This window comes from Sciurus vulgaris (genome assembly GCF_902686455.1).
Source record: "Sciurus vulgaris genome assembly, chromosome: 15".
In the NCBI taxonomy this organism is placed as follows: Eukaryota; Metazoa; Chordata; class Mammalia; order Rodentia; family Sciuridae; genus Sciurus; species Sciurus vulgaris.
Window position 1 is genome coordinate 18,026,915 of NC_136476.1, and position 13,578 is coordinate 18,040,492.

The 13,578-nt window shown below is 37.4% G+C and overlaps 1 protein-coding gene across 2 annotated transcripts in view; it reads right to left on the minus strand.

Moving 5' to 3' along the window:
* CFAP95 (cilia and flagella associated protein 95) overlaps positions 1-13,054 on the minus strand; it is a 68,398-nt gene extending 55,344 nt beyond the window's left edge. Inside the window, exon 1 of one of the 2 annotated variants that reach the window (XM_079112402.1) lies at positions 12,846-13,054. In XM_079112402.1, coding sequence (XP_078968528.1) covers positions 12,846-12,997 — 152 coding nt within the window. In that variant the 5' untranslated portion in view covers positions 12,998-13,054. The remainder of the gene's footprint in view (positions 1-12,845) is intronic. The other variant, XM_079112403.1, reaches the window with a different exon arrangement.
* Positions 13,055-13,578: the final 524 nt, after the last annotated feature.

Consider the following 13,578-nt stretch of genomic DNA (forward strand, 5'->3'; position numbering starts at 1 on the left):
GGGAATGCAGAAGGCTAAATTCTCAGCCCCTAGTAGGACCATTCAACAAGTTCTAGCCCATTACAAATTCTGAGTAGAAACTATATGCTCCATTTCTGGGTTAAGACTATGAAAGTTCTTATGCAATTCTCAACTCTTTCTTCTCCTGGCAGAGTAAGAGATGAATTTCTAGATGACTTTTCTAGCCTTTTTTTTTTTTTTTTTTTTTTTTTTTTTTTTTTTTTTTTGCTACTCTGATAGAATTCCACAGATTGGATAATTGACAAAGATATGTATTTGTCACAGAACAGAGAAAAGTCTACAAAGGTTGCAAAGTCTAATTCAAGTGCTGGTGTTTGGTGAGGGCCTCTTTGCTGTATCACAACAGAGGAGAGCATCATATGAGAGAAAAAGAGGGCAAACTTGCTTTATAACAAAGCCACTTATGACATCATTAATGACCATTAATGATAATGACCATTCTTAGAGGTCCCACATCCCAATATCATCTCCATGGCAATCACATTTCAGCATGAGTGTTGGAGGGGACATTTACAATATAGCAATGATAGGACTTCAATCAGCCTGAATCCCAGAGGAATGCCTACCCCCTACCAAAAACTACAGTGGACATTGGGTGAGCAGGAAATAAACCTTTATGTGATAAATAATAGAGTTTGGGGGGGTTATTAGTTATCAAAGATTAAGCCTAGCTTAGGCTACAAAGAAATTTATACCAGATCAGGCACTGCCATAACAAAAATATAAAATATATGGCATTGGCTAAAAGCTGAACAGAAAAAAAAACTAGTCACAAGAAATTAGAAGTCAAACCATGTAACTAGTGAGACTGAAAAGAGATCTCTAAAAAAAAAAAAAAAAAAGTTAGTTCTCTGTGTGAATTGCTATTGGCTGTTTTTAACAAGGTATTTTTAAAAGAGAATGATACAAATTTAGAAAATAGTTGGCTGATTTGCACAAAGAAAGTAAAGGGAAATGAGAGATTACATAAATTGGGGTCATGAAATATTTTCCTCATAGGTTTTTGAACTAAGAAGAACCAAAGCTAGACTTGGTAAATAAACTATGACATGAACAGCATATCCAAGACTTTGGACCTGAGTCTAGATGGAATTTGAGTCATTTTCCTAGGGCAAGTAGGAGAGCTTAGAATTGATATGGGAAGATGAGCAAAACCAATATTTGATGTCCTGCCTAAAGAATTCAACTCCAAGGTATATGGAACTTCCACAAAAATTAAGAAATTATTCAAAATATTTGAAAAATGTATTACATTTTCTGACCACCATGCCATAAAACTAGAAACTAAGTGACATTTTGAGAGATCTTTCTTCAATCTGTAAACACTTAAACACTTTATCAAACAGCTTGAGTCTGAGATCTGACTCAACTTGATGAACTTCTCAAAAATTCGGACAAATGAAAATACTACTTATAAGAATCCATAGAATAAACCTAAAGCAGTGACCAGAGAAAAGTTCAAAGCTATAAATACTTATATCACTAAAAGTAAACCAAGGAAAATAAATAAGTGAAGCATCAAATTCACAAACATAGAAAAAGAACAAACAAATCAATAACTTAAAATAAAAGCAGAATTGAATGAGTTAGAAAACAGTAAAATCGAGAAATAAATGAGTAAGTAAATGGTATAAACTTGTATCTAATAAGTCAAGAAAAAGAGCAAAGACAAAAGAAAGGAATGCAACATCCATACACTATAATATTATCAAACAATAAAATGAAATAAAATACTGATAAATGCTACAACATGGATAAACCTTGAAAACATTACGGTAAATCACAAATTACTATATATTCTATAATTGCATTTATATGAAATGTTCAAAACATAAATACATAGAAACAGAAAATAGCAGTTACCTAGGTTTAAGGATTAAGTATTTTAAGAGTTTTAGAAATAAAAGCTAAGAAAAACAGTATTTACATGGGAGAAATGAAAATATTCTAAAACTGATTGTGGTAATGGATCCACAACTCTGCAAATATATTAGAAGTCATTGAATTTTTCACTTGAAAGGGGAGTTTTGTATAGTATATGAATTATATCTTAATAAAGTTGTTGCAAAAATAGACAAATATAACCATTGAAGAAACCATAGAAGAAAATTTTAGCACATTGAATGCTTCTTTCCATAACTCCATGCAAATATATTTGGAAAGTTAGAAGACATACATAACTTTGCAAGAAAAAAAATTACCAAAACCTTCCCCAGTAGAGACAAAAAGTCTAAAAATCAATGATTTGTGAGGAAGAAATAGAGAACATTATCAAAGAGCAAAGAATTGTTTCCCAAGACGGTATTCAACCCAGATAGTTTATATGTGGAAGAAAATTTTCAATTTGTGCCTTACTATCTAGTGGGACATTTGACATGCCTTGACTAGCTTATTTGTCAGAGATGCAGGGACAGGAGCTTGGACAATGAGGAAGACCTATCATGTAACATTCACCACACTAAGTGTAAACCAACTGGAGATAGTGCCTCCAAATAACTCACTTATATTGATTATAAAACTGTTTAACATGCAAAGAAAAATCTTAACTAAAACTCCATATAATCTAACTAGGCTACATTTTTCTAACAATTCACACAACACATTTTTGATGTCTGGGTGGGAGGTCACAATACCTTAATCTCTAGGAGATTGCCTGCAGCAACCCAGTGGTTACTGATTGGCATCCATCCCTGCAAGGAGAGCATGCCAACTCAGTGCCACTGAGTTTCAAATGCTCAGGATCTTACAAAATAATGAGTGGGGAAATCCCTTTCTGTGACTGAATAAATGATTAGGGATTATTAGGGATGTTGCTCTTCTCACCCTTACTATGAATGGATATATGGAAACTAGTTAACTGGGCTGGGATTATAGCTACGTGATAGAGTGCTTGCCTAGCATGTCTGAGACACTGTGTTCAATCCTCAGCACCACATAAAAATAAAGACATTGTGTCCGTCTATAACTAAAAATATTAAAAGAAAACTAGTTAACCTTAATTTATCAACTGTAGATACACAGTATCTTTGCTGTTTCCTCTCATTTGGTTGTAGGTTTACAGATACATAAATTAGGCATTGTATAGATGAATAAATTTTGTTAAGAGCTAGGGTCACTCCCATGACTAAAAGTCACAATTCATGTAATCAAATACTACCTTACAGGATACCAGTCATAGTGCAACAAAAACAATGTCTACATGTACTACCAAAGACTCTGGAGGAAGGGACAGCACTGCCCTCTGTTGAAAACTAACATACCATGCTTTGGTTCTCCTTGCGAATTCCACCAGTTAATGAACGTCCTCTAGAAAACTTGATCTGGTCCAACTGACCCAAGTTAAATGCTCCTCCAGATGCTCTCAGAATACCCTTCTTTCCCCTAATCAAAGCATGTATTATAGTGTATTATAATCACTCAATCCTCCTCACTCTTGTCTCACAGTAATATCTTAAAGACAGGGAGGATTGTCACTGTAAAATTCCTGACCCAGTAGAATGCCTTTGACATAGCAATGACTCAATAAATGTATTTTTAACCTGTGCACGTGCATGTGTGTGCATGCACCTATGTTTCTGGGGATCCAAACCAAAGGTCTCACACGTACTAAGATGCACTATACCACTGATTTATATCTTCATCCCCCAATAAATCTATTTTAATAAATACTTTTCAAAGAAGAAGTTTTTACTTAGAAAGAAGACAATGGAGGAAAAAACTTAGTGATTTTTTTTAAAGTTCATTTAAAGCTTCTGGCTCCTAGCTGAGCAATTCAGTTTTTCTGCTTAAAAAATTGTGACAAGTTATTCATTCTTACATTGTAATCTTTAAATATTCTTTCTATCACTTTCTACAAAAGGAGGCTAGAATATTTGCACTAAAATTTGTTTTGCAATACATTAATGACATTATATTAATTCTTCCATTTAATTGAAACTAGAACAATCTGGTTAGGAAATCTAATATCTTACCAAAGAAACATCGTATTTCTGCCAATTAATTATCCTTAATGCATCAAAACTTAGTTAAATCAAAATAAAGAAAATACACAGCATGACTAATAACAATTAAAATTTAATTGTATTTCAAAATGAAACAAAGGAAACAGCAATAAATAATTAGTATCTATCAAAAACAACACAATATTCAGATTTATTCATAACTAACTTTCAAAGCACCACAAAAATGTGTTTAATCTCTACACAAGATTTCTTTGTTCTTCCCATTACATTTAAGGTCAATTTTTTACACCTGCACTGAGTAAGAGTTTAAAGTCAACTTCCTGACACATTAATGGGTTATTAAACTTTTGCTATAAAACTGGGTATTTGGAGTTTGGAATTCCTTCTCTGGTCTGGGAGCTACCTCTAAGATCACCAGCTGAACACTTCTTGCCCCAGGAACATCCACCTTGTCCCATGACTGTTTGAGAGGTGCCATGTTCCCATGTGATCATGCTCAGTCATCCGACTCCAAACAGATATTGGCCCAGGAATAGGCATCTGACAAGAAGTTTTTTGACATTGAACTGAAAATACCTTAAAACCAAAATTTCTTTGTAAGATGAAGACATAAGGTATAAGCTTCAGCTGCAGCAACCATGTTTCCCACAGTCTTCCATGATAAGATGAAGCAACATATAAAGAGAAAGAAAGAAGAGACATGCAGCAAGACCTGTTAGCATTTGCATCCTTGTGTCTGGTTGTTTCTAAGGTCCAGCTGTACCTCTGTCTTTCTTACCCAATAATCAACCATCCATAAATATCTTGGGTTGATTCATGCTGTTTACTTAAGCTAGTGCAAGCTGAGTATCTGTTACTAGTCACCAAAAGAGTTTGATACAAAAAGGAAAAGACATTAAGGGTGGTAGGTCATCAGTCAAACTCAGAAATGTTTATTTAATATTAGTTCTAGTGCTGTAAAACAAACAAACTATCCTAAGCCTTGAGCCTGGGTATCTGGATGTCCATAGCCTGAACCCTTCTTTGTCATAAGTCCCACTAAGACCTACATTCTTCTCACCTTCTCCCTCAACTCCTACACCCTTACCTAGAAAGAGATCATCAGTGAGGTAAAACAAGGGAAGCTTGGTGAAAAAGTCCTTGAGACTATCTGAGAGAAAGGACTGTAGCAGCTTTACAATGCATTGAAGATTCTGGTGGCTCCTGGTGGCTCCCAAACCCGACTGTTGGATGGTCATAAGGGTAGGGTATTAGCTTGAAGCAGAGTCCCTTATGCACAGTAATGATCTTTCCTAGCCCCAGTATGTCCACACCGGGACACTCCTGTTCTGATTCTCTGCCTTCCAAGGGTTCACCTTGCCTGCAAAACTGTCTTACTTTTGTAAATGCCAGTCAAGTTCAGCAAACCTTCACACAAAGATCGTGGCAGCACAATTCTAGAAACATTGGTTTTCTAAAGAGGAATTTGAGTCCAGGGTGGTGGTACATGCCTATAATCCCAGTGCCTCCAGAGGCTGAGGCAGGAGGATTGCAAATTCAAAGCCAGCCTCAACAACTTAGGGAGACCCTAAGCAACTTAGTGAGACCCTGTTTCAAAATAAAATATAAAAAGGGCTGGGGATATGGCTCAGTGGTTAAGTGTTTCAATCCCAGGTAGCAAAAAATAAAATAAAATAAAATAAATAAAGCATTTGATTGGAATTTGAATTTAAAAAAATAACATTAAAAGAAAAATATGAATTTGAGGCAAAGGGAGGCAGGGTCTCCTGAATTTTATCTCAAAAAATAGAAAATAAAGTGTTTCTCCCAAAAAACTACTCCATTCAAAAGCACTTGTGGGTAACATGCGTATATTGAAGAATAAAAACGTAGGACTAGATTAAAAATAACCATGGCATAGAATCTACCATTACAGAATACAGACAAGAATAAAGGGTGGTTAAATCAAATGAATGTGCACAGCATCATCTTTTTTACTCAACATAAACTAGCAATTAAAAAGATATTTTAAAAAGACTCATAATAAGCCACTGAGAGTGAGTCAGACTCTGAAGGAGATGAAGTATTTTGTCTACATTCTGATCATTTAGAGAAGATGTTTGCTTCAGGGGGAAAGCTGTAGAAAATGATATCGAATTTTTAAAGTAATTTTACTTTGTTCTTACCATGAAAAAATACAAGTTCTTTATAGAAAAATGTAGAAGTAGCAAAGAAAGAGGGGGGGGAAATGGACAAATAGTCCAGTGATCCACCACCCAGTAATAAATATTTTCTGTTATATGGTGGATGTTCTTCAAGTCTCTTTTTAATGCAAGTAGACATAATTTTTTTCAGCAAAGGCTATAGTATGTGCTTGTTTTTAAGACTTACTTAGAATGAGATTATATTTTCCAATATTAATCTTTACACCTTGCTGAACTTCCATTAAAATAACCTTTGCTCTAATAAATCAGAGGCACCCACATTTGTCTTGGGAAGAATTAGGACTGCTTTTACCAGAAATATGAAGAAAAATTAAGTACTGCTAATTAATTTGACTGAAAAAATCAAAATTTTGAGTCCCGAGTGAAATATTTTTCTTGAAAATCACATGTCTTCCAAATTTCTTAGGCTTCTATTGACCAGAGCTAGGATGACCTTATAATTTATCTTCTGAAGAAAGGCACTACAGAAAGTGAAGGAGGGGCTTTTGATATATCTCAGGCCAACAAAAGTAAACTATCTCAGGCACACCAAAGCCCTCTATGGGGTACTTCAGTGGAAGCTGAGTTGAGTGTCTATGGGTGGCCATAGACTACCACATTAAAGGATGTGGTGCCCCTACCACAGTGGACTTTGGTGTGACTAGTCTTAAGTCAGGGTCTGGCAGAGGATGAATTTGACATCGGGATCTTCAGTACCAGCAAGAGACAAGATGGACTGAGTCTGTAGGCAGAGACACCAGGTCCTCAACAAAACAACAGTTTAAGCCACAAATTCACCAGCAGCAGGCACAGCAGTAGGCTTAGCTTGAGGTGAGCAAGAACAAGAATCCACACATAGATCTGGAGGCCTGAGTCCTCCCCACCCCATATCACATAACCTCCATCCCTCTCACACACACAGATGGCATTGGAGGAAGGAGAATGTGGAGGAGGAAGGACTCAGAAAGAGTAGGCACTCTTCTGAAAGGGACAATTTTAACTTAAAGCAAGTTGCTTAAACTTGAAGAGGTAGAAATAAGTTTTAATTGGCATGTCTGAATTTTTCTGTAGTCACCAACAGTTGAAAAGTTATAAAGATTCGTTTCAGAAAATAAATTTTCTACATGTATCTGAGTTGTATGCAAATTTTTTAATCTCCTATCCTCTAGACAGTGAATATATTTTCATGTCCTTATTCTATTATTTCATCATATTAAATGCCCACAGGATATTGTGATTTGGAACTTTTATAAGTTAAGAATTAAAAATACCTCTATCAGTGATAAATATCATTTCTCCCTTCATCAACTCAAAATCTCCTTAGTACCTATCAGTCCCTGATGGGATGTCATGCACTGCAACTAGGACCAGTGCAATCCTGGCTCCCATTTTCTAATTCTCCATTCTAAAGTGACTAATACAGAGGTGGCCTATTTGTGTCCTGTCACTTCAGGATCATGGCTATGGAAATTGAGTCTTTTTTTTTTTTTTCTGTTATAGGGTAGCTTTTAGCCCCAGGTCTTCTAAAACTATATAAATATAGGAGTTAGGCATAGTGGAACACACCTGTAGTCCCAGCTAATTAGGAGGTTGAGGCAGGAAGATTCTGCCAGCCTGGGCAACATAAATAGACTCCATCTAAAAATTACAAATGTGTGAGTGTGTAAACATATAGATATATAGAGACAGGTATGTTTTTGCTGTAGCATGTAGTGTCTTTTGGGTTTCTATCTGTATTCTTTCTACCTGCTCATTTATTTATTTATTGGATAAACACAATTGAGCACTTATTGTGTTCTTATTCCTTATCCAAAGGCTTACTCTTTTCACTTCTCACTGCTGATTAAAAAGCCCCTTTAAAGCCTTCTCCCTTCAATTTAAATTATATGCTGTGTGCAAGAAAATCCTATAACCAAACTTGCCTCAGATGTTCAAAAAATAAGAATAAGATTTCTACTGAGGCCCAAGTCTATGCTAAATATAGGAGTCTTGATAGGAGGGGAAGCCCTTGTGAATTTCAACAAAAGTGCAGTGTGTGGTTAGCAAGGGGCTGTATTTTTTTTTTCTTTGCTTTTATTCTAGTTCTTGTATGTATACTGGAGGCATAAGGAGATAAGATTGCAGGCTGGCAAAGATCTACATGACTCTGGCTTGGCCCTCAGTGATGTGAGCAAATTCTAAATACTTAAAGGTCAGTACTAAAGGAAATCATTGATCAAATACTGGAAGAATGACATAGCAAATTAGAAAATCCACTCCATTTTCTATTTAAGTATGCTAATGATTGGAACCAGGTTCTCCAATGAATGTGGAGTACCTTGAACACTTAGGAACTCCCTGTTTAAAAGAGCACAGAAGGATAGATGTCTGAAGAGCCTCACAGAAAAGATTAGTTTTCACCTTTAATTCCAGTTTATCATCCATGCCCAAGTGAGTTTTTTGTGAAAATCTTTAGAACTATGAGTTTCCCTCACAATTATCACGTTTTTTCTTCCTTTTTTTTTTTTTTTTTTCCTTTCTCTTTCTGTTTTCTTCCCATTATAAGGTAGGAGGAAGGAATGTGGGAAGTTAAACACCCAGGTTCTTTAATTTGGGGATTAGGCAAGAAAGAAAAGTAATTGAAATTACAAATACATAAAATTAACCTGAGTCCTTAAAATTAAGTGTCACCATGGAGACCAGAGCAGCAACTATCTCCATAGAGATCCAAATGATTTTTTTGTTGATGTTGTTTTAAATTATTATCACTTACTACTGGATATCAGTTTGGCCAAGGAAAATATGAGAATGAATGAATAGCATCGCACAAGAGAATTCATTAAGGGAAAGTCTAAATTGTTCTAGTTCTTATTATTCTATTATTCCAATAAGTAGGAAGATACCCAGGAGAAAATTTCCTCTCAAGTTGGAAGTTCTAATGGAACATCTGGGATAAGTTTCCATAAATGCTACAGAAGGAGTAGGGAAGGATAATTTCTACAAAATGCATCTTTCATTCAGAGGCAATATGTCTTTCTCTGTTCTCCACTATGGATAAAAGAGAGAGCTCTTGGGCTAGGTCTTATCTCCAGTTATGGATCTGAGATGTGCCTAAACAACCATCCTGGTTGTATCACTTTATGGTGTCCATCATACTCAACTGTTTTAAAACGTGTAGAGAGATCAAGCAGATTTCTACTACATACAAGGTAAAAAGAATGAGAAAAAGATTCAAATGTTTAAGCTATGTAATGAGAAGTAAATCAGAATTTACTGACTGTAAACCAGGTACAGACTGTTTTGTGTATATATAGGTTCAGTAAATTAAGTGATATAATGTTCAGTTGAGAAGTCATTCAAATGATGAATACACCCTTATAGGTATCAGGTGTTCATCAATTAAACAAAAGACCACTAATAAAAGGTAGTAAAATTTAATAAATGTTTTAATATATCATAAAATAAGTTAACAGAAAGTTAACAATTATGACCCTAATGCATAAAAACAAAGTGGTCAATAATATTCTTCTTTCAGAAGTTTACATACTCTGAATTTTATGCAGCATTTTTAGCACAGATCTTGGTGACTGGTTGGATATGGAAGAAAAACAAGGATGTTAGCAGTACAGCCTACTGCAGAAAAATGTTAGTATTTCTCACATTTTACAGTCTAGTCTCATTATTTACATGTTTTACAAAGTTGCCACCAACACTCCATTAGTGAATTCTGAACCACTTCTCCTAGAGGAAACAATATTATATTCCTGTGAACTTCTTTCTAGTCACAATATTTTCATGGACAAATCAATATATAAACTTGCTTTATGTACAGTCCTTGTTAAAGACAACTTAATTAATGTAGTTGATTTATGAACTTATTGCCAAAGGTAGTATACCCCATACCTGAATGAGGTTTATCTAACCACACATGATTTTTCTGTAAAGTTTATCACAGCCCTCTTGCACTTAGACACTCTAACCAGCATTTTGGTAGAAAGCTTAGAGGCTATTTTAACAATACCACCAAAACACACACACAAGAAATGAAAAAAAAATGGCAATAAATAGATCATATTTACAGTTTAAGAAAAGAAACAAGAAGGCAGAATGTGACTCTGTTTAACCTCAGTTGGGAACACATGCTGGGAAAGAAAACTGGGGGGAGGGCTTGTTTTTGTTGCTCTACACATGTTTGTAAGTGACCAGGAAAGTGCCTTGATTTTGAGTTACAGGTTTTAGTGGCCTTCACTGCATTTACTATGTGCCAGACTATATGTTAAAAGGGTGCTTCACATACTATACCATATCCTGTCACCATAATTTTACAGATGCAGAGACAGAGGCCCAGAGTGGTCAACTTGCCACGTCACGTAGCAGCAAAGTTGGTATTCTAAGCATTGTTATACTAAATAAATAATACTAGTTCTCATATAATATTTACTACTTACTATGTTCAGGCATGATGATAAATGCTTTACAAAAATGATCTCATTGATAAAAGTGTTTCTATCTCTATGCCCCCAACATGAAGCAAAGTACCTAACACAGTGTTTGTTGGATTGAATTTAAGTCTTCCAGCTCCCAAATCATCCTTCTAAAACCAACAGCATGACATTTTCAGCAGTGTGGGAATTACTTTGAGTCTTCTACTACCTTTCTCCCCTCACCAGGTTCCTTTCCTCTTTCACATTAATGTTCTTCTGTAGCTTTGCTACTGATGTCTATGATGTTCACAAGGCAGCGTTTCAAAGCAATCATAGTGCAGAAGAGAGAAGTAGTACAGTCCCTTTGCAATATTCTTTCTCTTTAACAATAACTTCTAGTGGTGATTTATATTATGACCCAAATCCTATGGTGTAACAGAACCACAGAAAAACTAAGTGTTTTGCTTGAGGGTCATAAGGTAAGCCCTACATGAACCTAAAAAAAAGGATTGTCTGTTTCCAGTGTAGCTTTGGATTCCAGATCTATCTAACCTCTCACACTGAGTTCAGAGTAAAGAGAGTCCATTTCAGGGATAAGAAATAAAAGTGGGGGAGGAAACTTGTGGGAAAGCAGGGAGTAATCTTTAGAAATCCTGCAAGATAGAAACGGCAGGTATCATATAAATCACATGAATGAATAGAAGCAAGTAGGGCTAGAGTCAAAAATCATTCATCTCCTTTCAAAGGCAAAAGCATAAAGTCAATACGATTTATGTCTTCTTTTCATTTCTCTCTGTACAGTTCTCAAAATATTCCAAATACTCAAAAGTAATTATTGTCAACTGTATAGCCAGGAAAACTGAGCACAAAAGAAGGAAGTCTCCACTTCTCTTCCAGTTATACATCTTGGTGTTGTTAATGGTCGTTATAAAATTTTATAAAAGAAGAGAATCGCTAATGAATTCTAAGCACAAACTGCAAAGAATAGGAAGTAATCCAGATGCCTTCTGGGATCAGGCAAAAACAATCTGAGTAAAGATTCCTAGAGAGAGAACAAGTCCCATCTTAAGGGGCAGACCACTGAGCTCCTGTGCATTCAGAGTTCCCAGGGGAATAAAATTTTCTCTTGCCTGGCCTTTCAATTTTACAAGAGAAAACATAACCCTGAACTTTTACACGAATTTTCCTAGCTTTAATTGTGGTCATTTTTGTTTTTTAATAAAAAAGAAAAAATGTGGCAGAATACATGCCAAACAAACTGTCTATTGGTCTTATCCAGTGGGAGACTCCAGTTCTCTACCTCTGGTTAGAATAGTCTTAGTAAATAGCCTGGAGGATATTTAAGGACCTCTTTTAAGAGCCATACCCCAACACCACTACAAAAAAGGCAGCCATAGCCAGGTCTGGTGGTGCTTGCCTGTAATCCCAGCAGCTCAGGAGGCTGAGACAGGAGGACCTCGAGTTCAAAGCCAGCCTAAGCAAAAGTAAGGTTCTAAGCAATCAGTGAGACCCTGTCTCTAAATAAAATACAAATTAGGGCTGGGATTCAGTGGTTGAGTGCCCTTGAGTTCAATTACAAGGAAGGAAGGAAGGAAGGAAGGAAGGAAGGAAGGAAGGAAGGAAGGAAGGAAGGAAGGAAGGAAGGAAGGAAGGAAGGAAGGAAGGAGGGAGGGAGGGAGGGAGGGAGGGAGGGAGGGAGGGAGGGAAGGAAGGAAAGAAAGGCAGCCATGGAGGCTAGTCCTCTAGTGAACAGCTCCCTCCAACCCTCCAGTCCATGCCTCCGGCTCTCTAATAGGATCTGCCTTCTATAATTACTTGTCTCAGGTGATTTCGAAGCCTCTGAAACCACCCACAGCTGCTTTCTCTGCATTGATGGTGTGAAACCTCAGATGACCAGGGAGCAGGGCAGCAGCATTGCAGGTCTGTCATATACTGGGCCCGGCTTATGCGTAGTCCTGGAGAGACTCTCCCCTCTCCTGCTATCCAATTCAATCTCACCCTATTTGTAGCTCGTTGGAAGGTCTCTTTTCCCCTTTGCCTTCTGTCTCTTCTACGCGGTTCCATTTCTCTCTCTTGTCTTCCTTGTTAATTCCTCACTTCTTTATTCTTTTTCCTTCTTCCTCTTCTCTTCTCCCCTTCTTTTGTTACTCTCTTCTGTTTCCTCTCTCCCTTCCTCTACTGTTCCCTCTCTGTTCCTCCTTTCCCTCTTTCCCGTTCCATCCCTACTCCACTCCTCCCTCTCCCCAGCACCCGGGAACTGCGGTTAGCTTGCTCACCAGGAATGCACCAACACAGGCTTCGAATATTTCTTGTGATAGGACCGGAGGGTCAGGGAACCCTTGCGTTCGAACAAGTCGGTGGGTCCAATCTCAAACCAGTACTGATTACTGTTGCACCACTCCCGGCAGAGGCCATCACCGCCCCGCATGGCCGCTGTGAGTAGAGACCCAGGAGGATTTCCCTCTGCCGGTGCTACAAGAACCAAGATTCGGCGTCCCTTATCTCCCAAGCAACCTGGGGCGGGGTCAATGGGAGGGCGTAGTCAATGGGAGGGCGGATCCCTCCCACCTAAGAGCTCTGGTTTCCTAGACATTGTGGTTATGGATAGGTGGAGGAGTGTGTGCTGATCTGCGGTTTCGTCCTAGTAGTGGGGGGAGGAGGTACGGGGCGCGGAGGGTCACCTAAGACTAACCAGTTGGCAAAGTCTCGGAGCCCCAAGTTTGGGTCCGTTTCCACCATCCTTGCGGAGTTCTTTTTAACCTCCCTTAACTGTAGGCACCACACCCCTGAAAGCCAGAGAACTACACCTCCTCCTACCCCAAATTGTCATTTCTATCCAGCTTGCCTATCTGTGATAAGAGGCATGGAATCATGCAAATTAACTGAATATTTTGAGGATCAAAAACGTTGGTTCCAGGGCTGGGGATATAGCTCAGTGGGTAGACTGCTTGCCGTGCAAGCATAAGGCCCTCAGTTCAATCCCCAGCACCGCAAAAAAAGGAAAGGAAA